Genomic DNA, 19,281 nt, shown 5'->3' on the forward strand with positions numbered 1-19,281 from the left:
ATTTTAAATGGTGCAAACATTTTGATAATCGCACAAAAAAAATTCCGATTTTTTCGGGAGTTACCGCGCGGACGTAAGGAAAACATCATAAATTCACCATAAATCGAAATATGTGCTAGAGGACTTCCAAGTCATTGCAAAATGAAGGTAAATGATTTAATATTACTAGAATATAAGAGTTTTAGCTTACAATTGCGTTTTTTGACCATTTCGGTAGAGTCAAAGTTGACCGAAAGTTGAAATTTTTGCACTTAACATTATTTATATGAAAATATTTCAAAACTGATAAAAGCTACAACCATGGGTTGTTTTTAGTTGTATTGTGCATGAAATTGCGCACATTTCCATTTATAAAACTTTATGTAACGGCAAATTTAAAATGGTGCAAACATTAGGACAATCGCACGAAAAAAATTATCGGAAGAGTTACCGCGCGAACGTAAGGAAAAAGTTTTTTCATAAATTCACCATAAATCGAAATATTGTGCTAGAGACGTCCAATTTGTTGCAAAATGAAGGTAAATGATTGAATATTACTATAATATAAGAGTTTTAGCTTACAATTACATTTCTCGATCATTTCGGTAGAGTCAAAGTTGACCGAAGGTTGAAATTTTTGCACTTATCGTTATTTATATGAAAATATTTCAAAACTGATAAAAGCTACAATCATGAGTATTTTTTGTTGTATTTTACATGAAATTGTGCACATTTTCATATATAATACTTCATGTAAAGGATAATTTAAAATGGTGCAAAATTTATGTCAAAGTGACGAAATAATTTCCGAGATGTGTCACTGATACTTTTTAGTGCGATAAGAAAGAAATTCGCGCTTGCACGCCTGCGTAGCGATTGTAAACAAAACAACGCCTTGATCCGTGAACTCCCAGCATCCCCCAAGGCGCGTGATTCAAAAGTTTTCGGCTGGTAGGCCTATAAGTATTTTTCCGCGAATTTTTAAAAAAACTTTTTTGATTCGACGTATGATACGTCCATTTGGCATACGGGAGACATTTTGACTCGACGTTTAATACGTCCATTCGGCGTAAGAGGGTTAACTGATTATGAGGCAATTAATATAGATTAGATTTGAAATTAAATTTACTATGTATTTGTAATTGAATTGTATAGGTAAAATTTATTTACTTTGGGAAATGTCTAGGGTAAGTGCACATTGGTAGTATATTGATAACTGGCTAAGGACTGAAACTTAGAAGTACTATTTAGAAGGCAATACAGTATTCTTTTATTCCTTGAAATATTATTTAGCAGAGGATTCACTTTGTTCATCAACTCCTCTGATGTTATAATTGAAAGTGCCAAGCTACTTTCTTTAAATTTGATTTTCATTAATCCTTGAGCAAATGTCAGGAAGGAAATGTTGATAGCCAAGAGTAGAAGTTTCCCTGTTAAGTTTTATGCATAGGAATATTGCAAACGTCTCATTATTTTTTTCTCTCAGACTCTAGTTTCTTTGTGTGGGTTACTCGGTTCCTCAGTAAGCATGCTTGCAAGTTTTTTTTTTTATCTAACTCCTAATATCTGGCAGACCAGCTCAATCACCAGAGGCAAAATGTGGGATATAACTGTTTCTTACACCCATACATGCTGGAAAGGCTTTCCAAGGTTGAGGAATGCAGATAATTGATCTGGTCACCATAAGACTTAATAGAAAGCTTCCAATATTAGGGTTTCCAATTCCAAACCCTTTTGGCCCCTTCTGTTAAGGTACTAGTTGTATGTGGTGTTGCTTGAGCTTCACAGAGAGAGGCTTTTCTATTAGAGCTGTGTGGAAGATGACAGGTATTGCCCATCAGTCCACAGCAGGTTTGTATCAGGCTAAGTAGATCCTCTTTTTTTTTTTTTTTTTTTTTTTTTTTTTCTTTTTTTTTTTTTTTTTTTTTTTTTTTTTTCTATTAGTGTCTTGAGAGGGTTAGCTTTCTGGTTGTGGCTGGTGTCGAGAAGATGGTGAAAATACTTGCCTACCTCCATTGAGACCATTTCCTTATTATTTATATGGTAAATAGCTATTGCTTGGTACTCCCAAAGTGTTCTGACTGAAGAGTATAGATCTCTCTGCCTTGGTCAAAGTCTCCATGCTTTTTAGTAGCTTTGAGCATTACATATGCCCACTTAGCGGAGTTAGGATGCATGAGTGAGATGTGACTCATAACCAAAATTTCACCTGGATGCTACATGATTCCTTGAAAGGGGTTTTAGTGCCTGCTTCTTTATACCAAATCTCTGTATGCATGTTCATTTTTCTTGCCAATATTTGTATGACCTGCAATTCTTGTCTTCTCATTTCAACTGAGTAATCTTCTTTTACCTCCTATATTTTATCATGGTAATCTTCCCAACCCTACCAGTGTTTTTGGCTACCACTTACAGGAGTCTAGTGTAGCTTACGAATTTTTGTATGTCTAAAATTGAAAATGACTTGCTTACTTTTATGTATATAAAACAATAATGCTTCCAGTGAAAAACGGTGAAATTTTAGCTATGCTTGAGGTAAATGGCAATGTTGGTTTTTTGTTGGATTTTACCTATAGTTTTGTTAGAATTATGAATCTGGTTTTTTGCTTAATGTTTTTTTCTGGGCTCAGTCCGTGTCGCTTCGTGAAATATATCCCTTCAGTTCATATTTCTAGGTAAATGATACTAACATTACCAGAGAATAATAAAAGAGGGGGATGTTAGAGTATCCTAACTCGCTCACCCTAAATAAAAAGAGGGTGTCGGTATGGTACTGGGGTGAGTGAGACCACTACCACGGACCTCTTGTCATTTAGAATTCTCCTCCATCAAAATCCCCCTCCCCGAGAGAGCTGATACACAGCCCGCGCCAGCAACTACTACTACTCACCCACCCACGCCGACAACAGCGCCTCTCGTGGCCATCCTTTTCGTTAGCGATATCTCGCACGCACATAAATTTTTGAGCTCTGTGTTTGTGCTTTCCATTTCTGGATTTACCTGTCATCATGGAGTTCCAAGCTATCGCCGCAGCTAAGTTAAGTACTGCCGAAAGGTTACATGTAATTTTAGCCAGTCAGGATCCGTTTTCAACCGTTTTTTAGGTTTATTAACAGCACCTCCTTGTCTGTCTCGGGCTCGCCATGCCGGCTCACCTCGTGTTTCTTTGCTAGCTCCTTCGGTCTTCCATACCGTTGTGTCTATTAATGTGCAGTATCTATGATTCTTATTATGACTATGTTAAGTGTGGTGCAAGATGTGCTGCCGTTTTATCATTTATTTTATCACATCGTAGTATTCGGAAATCCTATGCCTCTATGTCTTAGCTCAGTGTTCATGCATGCATGTTCCTTTGTCTAGGTCTGTTAGGCAGGTGGGTTCTTACCCACTTATTCTTTAGTCCTGCCACCCTGGCCGTCGCCCTCCGTTTTATGTATCGGCAGAGGCCAGCTCCTGAGTAGTTGGTCTACCTACCTTCCAGGTAGGCTAGCCTAACTTCTCCTGGACGCCCCCCCCCTTTTCTTTACTCTCGATTTCCTTCCTTTCTGTTATAATACGATATTTACGATGTATTCTGTTTGTGTTGCATGTTTGAGACGGTTAGTGTTAGCCTAGGCTATATCTTTGTCTGTCCCATTCGTCCACGTGGTCCAACCACGTTCGCGGTGGGCCAGTTGATCACCACGAGCCACCAGCTCAGTCCCCCATCTGTCTCCCTCCCTCCCCATTCGCGGGGGGGGAGGCAGTCCTCGCTCGCTCACGGTCGCCATGGCAACCAACCGGGCACTCCTCCCTTCCCAGGGAGGATATGGGAGTTACGGGGGGGTCTTGAGTCTGGCTCGTATACCGTTCTCTCCCTGGGATCCGGGGGGGTGGGGGGTCCCTCGTGCGTTCGGGTTGGGTTGGCCACCCCGCCCGCTCGTACTGGGTCCTCTTCGGGTCTCGTTGTAGCTCTCTCCTCCCTCAGTCTACCCTCCCCCACCCATTATTGCGGCGGACTCATTGGCTCCGCCAGCTCCTCGGGGGTAGCGGAGAGTAGCTCTCACATGCATCTATTTTATCTACATTTATAATGCTATTTATGTTCCATTGTTTTGTTATCACTTTTCCGCTAGTCTGGCGGAGCGCCCGCTCACCATCCGGGTTCTCCGTCTGCTTGCGAAAAATTTTGTACGGCGTAGCTACGCTTCGCTTGCTTTTGTTATAGATTTATCTGAGTTAATCTTCTCGTATTTCTCCGCTGTGCTTGTACCCTCACCTTGGTGTACCCTCAGTAGATGAGCAGGTAACTGGTTCGAAGGAAATCTTCACTCCAGTGTACCGGTGTTTATCGGACCAGTTTACCACGTCTTACGGACTATCTCTCACGGAGTACAGGAGAGGATTATGCCCAGAAAAATTCTCACTCCGGCATGCAGCGGAATATTATATCTCTTAGCAGGTTAGCCCTGTTAGTAACTGCCGATACTCATGTATCTGTCCACTTACAGGCTACCAACTGCCAAGAACCGGGGTGTAACGCCATCCTGCAAGATCCCTGTGGTCACGAGGTCTGCCGGACCCATGCTCCCTGTGCCATCCGCCATAACGACTTAGTGGTATGGCACCACGAAGCCTGCTGCATCTGTTATGATCTGGTGGATCAGTTTACCGCCGGAATAAATATATACCGGAGTAATATACTTATAACTGTTCTTGGTATACTTATACTGTTATAAAGCAATATGTTAAGAGATATAAATATTACTTAGTCTTAAGTGTTTAATCATATATCTTCGGGGCTTCGTTGTAAGGACTACAATGACCCTTTATTCCAGGCTACCGCCGTGAAGGACGCCGCGTCGGCTACCTTGAGGGCCTGGGTCGGAGGCTTTGGGAAGAACGTCTCCAAGGGGCAGCCATACATCTTGGACAAGAGTATGGCTGTCCGCCTCTTCCCAGGCGGCAAGTCGACCGGGTATGTCGACCCAGCAGCGGCAGCTCCGTGCATTGCTGCTATCCAGCAGCAGGTGGCGCAGGCATTGGTGGACCAAGGGACCCCGGAGATCGCCGAGGACGTGGCAACACTTGATTTGAATGTAGAGCCTATGGCGGTAGGTGAGAGCAATCTGTTAGTTGAGGTAGGTTTCCTAGGGGCTCAAGGGCTTCCCTTGGGCCTGTCTGGTTCTTCGTCCCCTATTCCTTCTTCATCTTCCTTCCAAGGCTTTTCTGAGTCGGACATTCCGGCGAAGGCGTCATCAGCTTCAGCTATCCCTAAAGTGAAAGGGAAGCGAGAGCAGAAGACCCTAGAGAGGACGTCTTCTAAGAAGACCTCGTCCTCACCATCTCATAAGACTCCGGCTCACCAACCCGGAGCAGAGAAATCGAAGTCTTCTTCGACTTCTCATTCAAAAGGGTCTAGAGGTAAGTCCTCTAAAGAGAAGGCCCGTGCTTCCACATCCTAAGACTCCTTTGTCAATCAGGGACCCTAGTCCCTTCGACACCGAAGCATTCACAGCGAATGTTATGCAACAGGTGGGGAACCTAGTCGGTAACATGGTTAACGACAGGTTTGAACAGATGTTTTCACGCATCTCCACCTCGTTTGAGGAGTCTGGCCAGTCAATCCGGAGCATTTTGGAGAGGCTGGCAAACCAGGAGAATCTGTTGGTGGGGCTCAGGGAGAATCCCCCAGCAGTTCTTCCTCAGGCAGGTTTCTGGAATACCACCAATGCCAGATTACGACTCTCCCTCCCTTCACCATGAGCAATCCTTGGAGGGTCGCAGCTTTTGCCCCCTTCAAGGATGGTATGATTTCCATCCCCGATTGTGGAACTCGGAGAATAGAGGACTTCGAGTTCCACCCCGCCAATCTCCAACCACCTTTCATGGGCTATGCTCGCTTGACGGAGACGGCAATGAGGAGGGAGGATAGGATCCCGAAGGAAACAGTAATTTACAGTCGGGATCAAGCTCAGAGGGAATGGGTTAGAAGCCTAGAAGAGTGGGATTGCGTCAATACCAAGCTTCAGGCTTTCAAAAGCCTATTCACCATCTTTGTATCAGAGGAGGAGACACCACTCCCCTTTACCACAAAGCTGGCAGAGGTAACCTTACAGGCTGCCATGAAAGACGAGCCTATGCCTCAACTGAGAGAGTCTGAACCAACATCTCTCCTCTTTCCAGGATCCGAAGACCTCTGGGCGGATCTGCCGGCTACCTTCACGATCGGGAAGCTCAAACCAGATTGTGCTATCGCACAATTTGGGGAGAGACTCCCGAGGTTGTCGGATAACCTGATTCAATCGGAGTTTGACGCTAGAACCAGGTTAGGGAGGACTTTGAATGCCTTAGTTATGACAGAGGTTGCTGCGATCACTTACGGGTCGGAACCTCTGTTCAAGCTATTAGCAAAGGCGCAAACACACACCGTACAGTGTGATCTTTACGACTTTGTAATAGCTAGGCGCAACTGCAGGAAGCACGTCCTGCAGGAAGCCACAATCAGACACGAGCCTAACAAGCTGTCTCGCGTCTTCCATCTGGGGCGCTGACCTCTTCCCGGATCTGTGGTGAACGAGGTTCAGCATGAAGCAACCAGGCTGAATCAGAGCCTTAAGGTCCGCTGGGGACTTTCTGTCAAGAGGAAGTCAGAAGTTACCCCTTCAACTGTGAAGAAGCTGAAGAAGCCCAGGAAGTTCCCACCTTTCCAGGCTGCTCAGCAACAAGAAGTTGTTCAGGCGGTTCCTATGTCCCAAGTGGTTCAGCCATCGGCGTCAAAGAACCAACCCCAGCCAATACTGCTGCTGGCGTCCCAAAACCAGCCCTCGACCTCTTATGTTGTATCTCCGGCCTTCAATCCTGTCTTTGAGGGTCAGGCATTCCAAGCCTTCAACAGGTTTGGGAGAGGAAGTAGAGCTAGAGGTGCCTTTCGCCAGAGGGGTGGCAGAAGGACACCTAGCAGGGGAAAGCACTTCCGTGGAGGACGCGGATCACGCCCTGCCCAAAGTCAGTGAGGACCCTCAGGTAGGAGGGAGGCTGTTCGTCTATCGTCACAGATGGGGATTCAGCAGTTGGGCACAGAGCATTGTGTCCAAAGGGCTGGGATGGAGTTGGATCAAAGGTCCCCCTCCATCCAAAACAGTCCTTCAAGAACCAACAAAGGAATTGACAGAGTATGCACAAGAACTCCTTCAGAAAGGAGTAGTATCAAGAGTCAAACATTTAAAGTTTCAAGGACGCTTGTTCAGCGTGCCAAAGAAAGGCTCAACAAAACGAAGAATAATCTTAGACTTGTCCCGTCTAAACTTATTCATTCGTTGCAACAAGTTCAAAATGCTGATTATCTCGCAGGTGCGGACCTTACTTCCCTGTGGGGCCGTCACCACCTCTATCGATCTTACAGACGCATACTATCATATCCCAGTTGCGAGACACTTCTGCCCATATCTAGGCTTCAGGCTAGGAAACCAGGCATTCTCTTTCAAAGTGATGCCCTTCGGGTTGAACGTAGCCCCCAGGGTATTCACGAAAATAGCGGCATCAGTAGTCCAACAACTAAGATCCCAAGGGATAATGGTAGTAGCATATCTGGACGATTGGCTCATTTGGGCAACAACCGTCGAAGAATGCCTCAAGGCCACGAGCAAAGTAATACAGTTTCTGGAACATCTGGGGTTCCAAATAAATAAGGTCAAGTCCAGGCTAACGCCGGAATCTCATTTTCAGTGGCTCGGCATTCAGTGGGACCTGAACTCCCACACTCTGTCAATTCCGTTGGTCAAAAGGAAATAAATAGCCAAGTCAATAAGGCAATTCCTCAAATGCAAACAGACATCAAGGAGAAACCAGGAAAGGATCCTAGTTTCTCTCCAGTTTGCGTCAGTCACAGATGTTCTGCTGAAAGCAAGGTTGACAGATATAAATCGAGTTTGGCGCTCAAGAGCAAACATCAAATCTCGAGACAAGTTGTCAGGCATCCCGCCGATTCTTCGCAAACATCTCCCCCCCTGGGCGGAGGCCAAAAACCTGTCCAAATCAGTCCCTCTCCAATTCCCTCCTCCGGCGTTGGTTATCCACACGGACTCCTTTCTGAACAGTTGGGGGGGGATATTCCCAATTCAAGAAAGTTCAAGGGACTTGGTCGCCTCAATTCCGCCGGCTTCACATAAACGTACTGGAAGCTATGGCAGTATTCCTCACACTGAAGAGGCTTCTACCAGCCAAGAATTCCCATATCAAACTAGTATTGGACAGCGCAGTGGTAGTACACTGCATCAACAGGGGAGGATCCAAATCAAGACATGTGAACCATGTCATGATAGCCATTTTCTCTCTGGCAGCCAAGTACAAATGGCATCTATCCTCCACTCATCTGGCGGGAGTAAGGAACGTGATAGCAGACGCTCTGTCTCGGTCAGTTCCTCTAGAATCGGAGTGGTCCCTTGACAGGCGCTCATTCCAGTGGGTATGCCAAAAGGTCCCAGGCCTCCAGGTGGATCTTTTCGCATCACAATCCAACCACAAGTTCCCTTGCTATGTGGCCCCCAACCTGGACCCTCTGGCCTATGCCACAGACGCCATGTCCATAGATTGGAATCAATGGAGGAAGGTATACATCTTTCCTCCAGTGAATCTTCTATTGAAAGTCCTGAACAAACTCAAGTCGTTCAAGGGACAAGTGGCTCTAGTAGCCCCGGATTGGCCCAAGAGCAATTGGTACCCTCTCCTTCTGGAATTGGGTCTTCGGCCTCAAAGGATTCCGGACCCCAAACTGTCTCAATCAGTACAAATGAGGACTGTGTTCGCTTCCTCAGGAACACTCAAAACCCTAACTTTATGGACTTCATGAAGTTCGCGGCTAAGAGGGATGCAAATATCGATCCCCAAAATATCCTTTTCTTAGAATCGGATAAAAGGGAATCAACATTGCGCCAATATGACGCAGCAGCTAAAAAACTGGCAAATTTCCTGAAGGAAACGGATTCTCGAACCATGACAGTTAATTTAGCTATATCCTTTTACAGATCCCTGTTTGAAAAAGGTCTAGCAGCTAGTACTATTACAACCAATAAGTCAGCTTTAAAGAAAATCTTCCAGTTTGGCTTTAAGATAGACTTAACAGACTCTTACTTTTCGTCTATCCCTGAAGCTTGTGCTAGGCTCAGACCTTCAGAAAGGCCTAGTTCAATTTCATGGTTCTTGAATGACGTTCTCAAACGGGCTTCAGATACTGACAACGATTCATGCAATTATATGATGATATTAAGGAAAACATTATTCTTACCAAGTCTGGCCTCAGGAGCCAGGATATCTGAACTGTCGGCTCTTTCCAGAGACTCTGGCCATGTCGAATTTCTCCCTTCAGGAAAAGTTCTATGATCTCCAGATCGCAGTTTTTTGGCTAAGAACGAGGATCCCTGGATGAGATGGGCCCCTTGGAAGATCCTCCCTCTTCCTCAAGACCCTTCTCTATGTCCGGTGATGACCTTACGAGCCTATCTGTCCAGGATATCCTCTAGGTCCTCAGGTCCCCTTTTTATAAGGGAAAAAGGTGGCACTATTTCCTTAAAAGGGATCAGGCAACAAATCCTATATTTTATTAAACAAGCCAATCCTGATTCATTCCCTAAAGCCCATGACATCAGGGCAGTAGCCACCTCAATTAATTACTTCCAGCACATGAATTTTGATGATTTAAAAAAGTACACTGGCTGGAAATCGCCGACAGTTTTCAAACGTCACTACCTGAAATCCTTGGAATCTCTTAAATTTCCGGCAGTGGCGGCGGGAAACACAGTTTCCCCTGACACTGTCTAGTAGTTGTAGTCGAAGATCCAGATCTCCTTTCTACCTGCCTCACTAACATTTTCCTTTGATCCTACCGTCAGGCTCAACCCTGTTTGAGCCTTAGCTGCCTAAAAAGGCTATGTATCGTGATGTGTCCCTTATTTTTATGCTAGGGTCACTCACACCTGTAAATAGTCAGCCAAAATAGGCTATTTTGTGCTGATCTCCCTTATTTTTATGCTAGGGAGATTCACTTGTATATACTAATAATTAATAATTTCTAGTTAGCCTAAGTGTAATTTTAAGTCCTTCTATGTAATTTAAGGCTAACATAAGCTACTTTATTCTAGTTTAAGGTTTAGTATGATAACTTTGTAAATATTTTGAAAACTAGATTATAATTCTTTTGTTTTACTTTTGTGTTTTCTTGAGACCTTCTACTGTTTCTTTTTCCAAGCTTGTGCTAATTCTTTGGTACTATTTCACGAAACGACACGGACTGAGCCCAGAAAAGGGATTTTGACGAAGGAAAAATCTATTTCTGGGCAAGGGTCCGTGTCGCCCAGTGAAATCCCCCCGTTTATCTCCCACCCTTGCGCCCAAGCTTGGTCCTCTAACGTCAAGGATGGCCACGAGAGGCGCTGTTGTCGGCGTGGGTGGGTGAGTAGTAGTACTTGCTGGCGCGGGCTGTGTATCAGCTCTCTCGGGGAGGGAGATTTTGATGGAGGAGAATTCTAAATGACAAGAGGTCCGTGGTAGTGGTCTCACTTGCCCCAGTACCATACCGACACCCTCTTTTTATTTAGGGTGAGCGAGTCAGGATACTCTGACATCCCCCTCTTTCATTTTTCTCTGGTAATGTTAGTATCATTTACCTAGAAATATGAACTGAAGGGATATATTTCACTGGGCGACACAGACCCTTGCCCAGAAATAGATTTTTCCTTCGTCAAAAACCCTTTATTCATTACAAATTTTGCTTTTTGTTTCAGGTTTATTGCTCCTTCAATACCACATGCAGTTGATGTTCTCCTGGGACACAGCACAGGCATACAAGAGACTCATTCAGAATTGCAGGGTCAAGGTGTTGTCACTCACCACCACCACCACCATGTTGGTCATTCACATGCGCATGGACATCATTACCATAATCACCACCAAAAGTTGCATCACCACCACCACCATCACCATCATTCTGTTGGCAACACCGAGTCGAAGGCAGATGTTTCTCAGATTTGTAGGCGACCTAGGAAATCCCCTTACCCTTTGATATCAGTTGAGGAAGCCACTGAAATAATTATGAAAAATGCTTGGCAGTGTGGAGCAAAAAGAGTTGGGATGGCTGAGTCCCTGGGATATGTTTTAGCAGAGGATATCCAGGCTAAAGACCCTTTGCCTCCTTTTCCAGCCTCTATTAAAGATGGATATGCTGTAGTTGCCAGTGATGGAGCAGGCCTAAGAAAAGTGAAGGGAAGTTCTACAGCAGGATGTAAGCCAGAGGAGTATGTTGTTAATAGTGGTGAATGTATTAGAATCAATACAGGAGCCCCAGTTCCTCCAGGTGCGGATGCTGTCGTTCAGGTAGAAGACACAGTGTTAACAATAGGAGCAGATGAGGGGCGAAAAGAGATTGAAATAGAAATCCTGAAGACTCCACAAGTAGGTCAAGATATAAGACCCACAGGAAGTGACATAGCTGCCAATCAGATTGTCCTAAGTAAAGATACTCTTCTTGGTCCATCTGAAGTAGGCCTGCTAGCAACTGTTGGTGTGACAGAGGTGTTAGTCACAAGCAAACCTACTGTTGCTGTCATGTCAACAGGTATGACTCATATTTTTACATGAAACCAGTTATGATGATTTTAGCATGGTTACCTTCTTATATTTCAAGTACATTTGGTGGATGTCATCTTATTTTCTCATTTAGAAGTGTTTGTGATACTTTGATGCAATTTGTGATGCTATAAAACGTTTTTTAATGCAGTCCTTTTATGTAGGTATTGTACTAACTGAAACATCAGTTACTTTTTTCATACTGGTAAAAGTAGACAATTGGTAAAATTAAAAATAATTTTTAATTACTTTATTCTAAAGTATAAAGTTTGGTTACAAATTGTAGGCATTTAAATGCTTTAATCACTACAGTTCTCATTAACATTGAAAAGAATACAAGCACTGTTATAATACTTTCAGTTTTTAAGTTGACCAAAGAAAAAAAAACTCCCCCCCCCCCACCCCCCCCCCGGACTATAAGTGTTAACTATTGAAATTTCACTTCATATTTTCACACTTGTGTAGAATAATACTGGAAGTGGGGAAGAAAACATGTGGACAAGACTTTCTGTAATAAAGGAAGGAAGGAAATAATATTCAGCAATAACAGTGAAACTAGATTCACCCTTTTAAAGGAATCCTTCACTTCATTATGTAGAACAGACATGTTGATGGGTCATTGAGGTTTACTCCATCTGCCAGTTTCAGCAATACTTCATATATTTTTCATAACTTTGAGTTTGGTAAATAATTATAATTCTAGACTAACTGGTAAAAGTTGTTTATCTCGCCTTTTTGTTTTTGCATTATCCCTCAGACCATGTATTACCCAACAATTTATATTAATTGAAAATTTATGTTAGTTAACTGTAGTTTTCGTGTAGTATTCGGCCAGCTAGTATTGCCATTTCCTTTTACCCACCTGTGGTAAACAGGCACTCACATTTCTATTTCAGGAAATGAATTGCAGGAACCTGGTGAGCCCTTGAAGGAGGGACACATTCGTGACAGTAACAAGACAACTTTGATATCGCTACTGAAGCAACATGATTTGCCTTTCATTGATGCCGGAATTGCCAAAGATGAACCTTCTGCTCTTCTAAACACACTAAAAACTGCCTTATCTGAAGCAGACATATTAGTGACAACAGGTGGTGTCTCAATGGGGGAAAAAGATCTTTTGAGACCAGTTCTTCAGTCTGATTTCCAAGCTGAAATTCATTTTGCTCAAGTAAGATTGTCTCTCAAGTAAGATTGTCTGACTTTGAAGTTATATTCACAGTATCATTGTTAATAGTCATTTTTTAAAAATTAATCTTATCTATCTATTACAATAGCTGTAATTCCTGCGTCAGGCGGGAGAACTATATAGTGTGTGAAAGCTAAAAAATTAATAGGATTGTTTAATCTGAACTGGCAGTTGACCTCTCCCTTTCGGGCGATTCAAGCATCTATTGTTTACCATTCAGGTTTTTCTTTGCCGTCGGCTTATGGGATGTTGAGTAATGTGTATTTTATATTGGTGATGATTAGTACATCCTTTTCTAGATTTTGGGGTTTGGCTTTATCTTGGTTTTTGTCATTATATAGGATGTCATTTAAATAGGATAAAGGAAAATAAAAATTTGTTCATGAATCTTACCTGCCAGATATATATATAGCTGTATTCTCTGAAGTCCGACAGAATTTCAAAACTCCCGGCACACGCAGTGGTCGGCCAGGTGGTAGTACCCATTCCCGCCGCTGGGAGGCGGGTGTCAGAATCCACTCCCATTTTCTGTCAGATTTTCTCTTTCGCCAGTGCAGTCAACACATGTTTTCAGCACCTCCATCATTGGATTTTGGAACTCTTTTGGCTACTTGAGTATCCCGATTGATTTTTGGTTATTGATTTGGATCGGTGGTTAGGCATACGTTAATTGTGGATTGTTTTGAATTTGGCTTGATTTTTCCTTAAACTTAAGATGTCTGGATCTAGTTCGACTAGCGCCAGAGTATGTTGTGTGGAAGAATGCAAGGTGAGGCTACCGAAAACTTCGGTAGACCCTCATACAGTGTGCTCGAATTGTTGGAAACATGTTTGTATGTTTGATGATCGCTGCAATGAGTGTGAGAGTATGTCTGATTCTGCATGGAAGGCATATGAATCATATGTGTGTAAAATAGAAAGAGATAGGGTAAGGAGGAGTGTAATGCCAGTTACACATCCAGTGGAATTTATCCCTCCTAAACCTGTGATGCCTTCGGGCCCTACATTAGTCTGTGGTGGGTAATACCCTATCGATGATTCTTGAATCTTTGTGTAGCCTGGAATCAAAAGTGCAAGCATTAGAAGGTGTTAATAGTGCAGTGGTGTGTAGTGATAATGCCCTAAGTGTTGCGGAAGGGGGGTCAGACAACCGATCTGATGTCCCTTCGGCAAGACCTGGGGGCACTTCCCAGGCTTCCAAAGTTCGTAAACGGATCTTGAAAGAGTGTTTTTCGTCATCAGAAACGTCCTCCCCGCGCAGCGGTTGGAGCTTTCGGAAACGATTGCGCCCTTTGAAGAGAACAAAGACACTAGATGTCGCACAGGCGGCCATCGTCTTTGATTCCTCAGAGGAGGACGCTGCACATCCGTTAGCCCCTTCTGTTTTGCGGTTGTCTCCAGAACAATTTGAAGACTCTCCGCCGCAAAAGAGAGCAAAGGTGCAAGATGTCGCACAGGCGGCCGTCACCTTTGGTCTTAGGGAAAAGGACGCTTCACGTCCTTTCTCTTCTGCTGTGTTGCGATCATCACCGGAGACGATGTCTTTTGACGACAATGCTTTTGAGCGCCCTGGTTGCGCTAAGGATATACCTGTGGCGGCCCATGTGAGAAGGAGGAGGGCTTCCCCTCGCCCCTCGTCTTCTCACAGGATCAGCCCTAAATCGAAGAAGATTGAGGCTTTGCAACATCAAATTGCCGTATTGGTTGCAGAGAAAGAGGAAAAGTCACGTCACAGGAGGAAGGATGATAAGCTGCCAGTCAAGAGATCTAGGCAGTCTCCTTCTCCTTCTCCTCGCCTCGCTCTTTCCCCTATTACCTCGCCTTCGAGATTTCGTGCATGAAGGTCTGCAGAGCACGACGTTAAGGCAGCAGCGAGACTTGACGCCAGGCCTGACGCTCGGCTGGACGCTCGGCTTGACGCCAGGCATGACGCGCAGCTGGACGCACGACGTAATGTTTCTTCAGATATTCGCCGAGATTCGGAGAATAGTAATGAATCTCAGGAAGGAGACTTGTCGGAGGAATTAACTGAAGAACAATCATCTACAGTATCTTCAGATTACCAGGTCTTGGTTCAATTGCTTCAAACCTCCTTTGAAGAGAAGTTTAAACCTGAGGCCCCTCAGTCGCCTCCTTCACAATTGTTATCGTCGAAGGCTATCAAGACTCCAGGATTGTTGAAGATGGCTACTTCATTCTCAACAAAAAGGGCTTTTAAGAAAATTCGGAATTGGATGGAGTCAAGAAAAGCCCAAAGCAAGAATGCTTTTGCACTACCCCCTTCAAGACTGACAGGCAAGGCAGGTCTTTGGTACGAGACAGGGGAGGAGATAGGTTTTAGAGAGGGAGGAGATAGGTTTTAGAGCCCCCTCTTCATCCCAAGGTGACTTCGCTACCTTGGTAGGTGCACCGAAGAGATCCCTTTTGTCGACGGCGAAAGTGCCCTGGACCCTTTCTGGAAATGGACCATCATCTGAAGGGACTCTTCCATACGATAGAAGTCTTCAACTTTTTGGATTGGTGTTTAGGGGTCTTGGATAATCGGTCGCGTAGTCCTGATTCACTTAGCCTGGAGGAGCTGTCCAGCGTGCTTGCATGCATGGACAAGGCCGTCAGGGATGGTTTGGAGGAGTTGGCCTCGCACTTCTGCACTTTGATTTTGAAGAAGAGAGCGACCTATTGTGGTTTTACTGCAAAGGCGGTCTCTATCTCTCAGAAGGCAGAATTTTTGTATGCGCCTCTTTCGAGCCATCTCTTTCCCCAGGCTGTGGTCAAAGATCTGGCTGTCAGTCTACAAGAGAAGGCTACCCAAGACCTCCTAGCTCAGTCTGCGAAACGTACGGTTGTTTCTTCGACGTCTGCACGGACGCAACCTTTCAAGAAGCAGAAGCCCTTTCGAGGTGGAGTTTCCTTGAGAACATCTTCTCGAGGAAGTACACGTTCAAGAGGCAGAGTCTCTGCTAAGATTAGAGGTAAAAAATGAACCAGCGATCCTTCAGCCACCAGTAGGAGCCAGACTTCGACTAATCTCAAAAGCTTGGATAGAGAGGAATGCGGACAGCTGGTCGCTCAACGTCATCAAGCGGGGGTACAAGATTCCTTTCTTGAAGCCTCCCCCACTGTGCACGACACCCAAGGATTTATCCCCTATTTACCATCAGGAGAAGCAACAGATCCTTTTCGATCTGCTCGAGCAGATGCTAGAAAAGAGAGTGGTGGAACAGGTCGTAGACCTGGAATCCCCAGGCTTCTCTACAACAGGATATTCCTGGTGCCGAAACAGTCGGGAGGTTGGCGACCAGTCTTAGATGTGAGCAGTCTGAATCGGTTCGTACAGAAGCAGAAATTCAAGATGGAGACACCTCAGTCAGTTCTTGGGACCTTAAGACCAAACGATTGGATGGTTTCATTAGACCTTCAAGACGCATATTTTCACGTCCCCATCCATCCACAGTCGATGAAGTATCTTCGGTTTGTCCTAAAAGGGACAGTTTATCAATTCAGGGCGCTTTGCTTTGGATTGAGCACGGCCCCTTTGGTCTTCACGACTTTAATGAAGAACGTGGCGAGGTGGCTTCATCTTGCAAATATCAGTCTCTCTATGTACCTGGACGACTGGCTCATTCGTGCCTCCACTCAAACGCGGTGTCTGAAGGATCTTCAAACAACTTTATCGTTGGTGAAGTCCCTGGGACTACTGGTGAATTTCAAAAAGTCACATCTGATTCCAACCCAATCCATTGTGTATCTGGGGATTCAAATGGATTCAGTGGCTTTTCGAGCTTTTCCATCCCAGGGACGTCAGCAGCAAGGCTTAGACAAAGTGTCAGCCTTCCTAAGGAAAGATTCGTGCTCGGTGAGGAAATGGATGAGCCTGCTGGGGACCATTTCCTCACTGGAGAAGTTTGTTTCCTTGGGGAGACTGCACCTCAGACCGCTACAATTTTTTCTCAAGGACAATTGGAAAGAAAACAAGAATCTGGATATGATCTTGGAAATTTCAGGAGAGGTAAAAAATCACTTAAAATGGTGGCTAGATCCAGTGAAGCTGTCGGAGGGCGTGTCTCTCAAGCTTCAGAGCCCCGACCTAGTGTTGTTCTCCGACGCATCCACCACGGGGTGGGGAGCAACATTAGGGGGGGAAGAGGTGTCAGGCACCTGGAGAGGGGAACAGGTGTCCTGGCACATAAACCTAAAGGAGATGGCAGCCATCTTTTTAGCTCTCCAGTTTTTCCAAGAAAAAGTCTCTCATCGAATAGTCCAAGTCAACTCAGACAACACCACAGCTCTGGCGTACTTGAAGAAGCAGGGAGGAACACATTCTCAGTCCCTTTTTGCTCTGGCAAAGGAGATCTTGCTGTGGGCAAGGGCACTGGACGTCACGATCCTTACGAGGTTCGTAGCAGGAGTAGAGAACGTCCGGGCAGATCTCCTCAGCAGACGAGGTCAACTTCTGCCAACCGAGTGGACTCTGCATCAGGAGGTATGCCAAGAGCTGTGGGGGTTATGGGGACGTCCGCTCGTGGACATCTTTGCAACGTCCAGAACAAAGAGGCTTCCACTGTACTGCTCCCCGGTACTCGACCCAGCGGCAGTGGCGATAGACGCACTTCTCTGGGACTGGACGGAGATGGACCTGTACGCCTTTCCCCCGTTCAAGATCTTAGGGGAAGTTATGAGAAAGTTTGTGGTGTCGGAAGGGACGAGAATGACTTTGATCGCCCCGTTCTGGCCTGCGAGAGACTGGTTCACAGAGGTCATGGCCTTCGTAGTAGACTTCCCGAGGATGCTTCCAGTAAGGACAGATCTACTCAGACAGCCCCACTTCGAGAGGTACCACAGAAACCTCTCTGCTCTGAGTCTGACTGCATTCAGACTATCCAAAAGTTGGCCAGAGCGAGAGGCTTTTCTAGGTCAGTGGCGAAAGCTGTCGCCAGTGCAAGAACTTCATCCAACGCAGTGTACCAATCGAAGTGGACAGTCTTCAGGAGTTGGTGCAAGAAGAACGGCATTCCCTCCACCACGACCTCTGTGAGCCAGATTGCTGACTTCCTTTTATATCTGAGAAGGGATCTAAAACTTGCAGTCTCTACAATCAAGGGATATAGGAGTGTGCTTTCAGTTGTCTTTAGGCACAGAGGCCTGGACTTGGCAGACAACAGAGACCTCCATGATCTCTTGAGATCTTTCGAAACAACGAAGGTTCAACAACCCAAGTTGCCATCTTGGAACTTGGATGTAGTTCTGAAGTTCCTCATGTCCAGTCCATTCGAACCTATGCATACGGCTTCCCTGAAGGATGTTACTAGAAAAGCTATCTTCCTGATTGCTCTGGCGATGGCGAAGAGAGTCAGCGAGGTTCAAGCGATTAGCAAGTACGTTGGCTTTAAAGGTTATAACGCGGTCTGTTCCTTGAGCCCAACGTTCCTGGCAAAAAATGAAAATCCGTCCAACCCTTGGCCTAGGACCTTCGACATTAAAGGGATGGCCGAAATCGTTGGGCGCGAGCCAGAGAGAGTTCTGAGCCCGGTCAGGGCTCTCAAATTCTACCTAAAGAAGACGAAGGATTGTAGAGGTCCTTCTGATAACTTGTGGTGTTCGGTCAGGAAGCCAAGTTTACCAATGTCAAAGAATGCTTTGGCTTTTTTCTTGAGGGACACCATCAAGGAAGCGCATTCATCCTGTCAATACAGTGATATGAAAGTGTTGAAGGTGAATGCGCATGAAGTGAGGGCTATTTCTAAGTCGGTAGCCTTCCAAAAGAACATGGCACTCAATGATATCTTGAATGCCACATTTTGGCGTAGTAATTCAGTGTTTGCCTCTCACTACCTTCGGGAGGTGAGGACTACATACAAGAACTGCTACTCTTTGGGCCCATATGTCGCAGCAGACACTATATTGGGGACAGAGAGTAGCACTCTTCCTATCATTTAGGAAATAATATGTTAGTTTGGACTTTTTAATTTTATCTCTTTTTATTTATTTTTTTTTATTATGTTTATATAGGTGTTTAGTTTTTTGTGGTCTTGGGTCGGCCGCCTTAGGCGGACTTCCCTCCACTAGCCTTGGTTATACGAAAGTTAACCAGATAGGCTAGGTCAGGTGGTAATGTTTTTGCTTCGCCCTCATAGTAGGGTAAAATGTTTTTGTCACATTGTGGTCACGTCCCCGTTGACAAATCATCTGGAGCGCACCAGCTACATAGGTCACGTCCTTGCTGGCACATCTAGTGAAGCATTAACAGGATTCGGTGTCTAAACAACACCTATATGATCTGTCACATTGTGGTCACGCTCCCCGTGACAGTTCATTAGAGCGCACCAGCTAAACAGGTCACGTCCTTGCTGGCACCTCTAGGAATGCATTACCCAAAATTCGAGGTCTATAATGTAGGATCTAGTTGCATTGTGGTCACGCCCCCGTTGACAGATCCTCTAGAAGCAGACTTGGGTGACGGTACTCACGAAGTCAGCTATGCTAACAGGTAAGGAACCAAGATATCAATCATA

General features: G+C 45.0%; 1 protein-coding gene across 2 annotated transcripts in view; it reads left to right on the forward strand.

Moving 5' to 3' along the window:
- LOC135200447 (gephyrin-like) overlaps window positions 1-19,281 on the forward strand; it is a 191,488-nt gene that overhangs the window by 151,594 nt on the left and 20,613 nt on the right. For both annotated transcript variants that reach the window (XM_064229092.1, XM_064229102.1), the window contains exons 5-6: window positions 10,740-11,569; window positions 12,477-12,751. In XM_064229092.1, coding sequence (XP_064085162.1) covers window positions 10,740-11,569; window positions 12,477-12,751 — 1,105 coding nt within the window. The remainder of the gene's footprint in view (window positions 1-10,739; window positions 11,570-12,476; window positions 12,752-19,281) is intronic.

This window comes from Macrobrachium nipponense, chromosome 23 (genome assembly GCF_015104395.2).
Source record: "Macrobrachium nipponense isolate FS-2020 chromosome 23, ASM1510439v2, whole genome shotgun sequence".
NCBI classification, from domain to species: Eukaryota; Metazoa; Arthropoda; class Malacostraca; order Decapoda; family Palaemonidae; genus Macrobrachium; species Macrobrachium nipponense.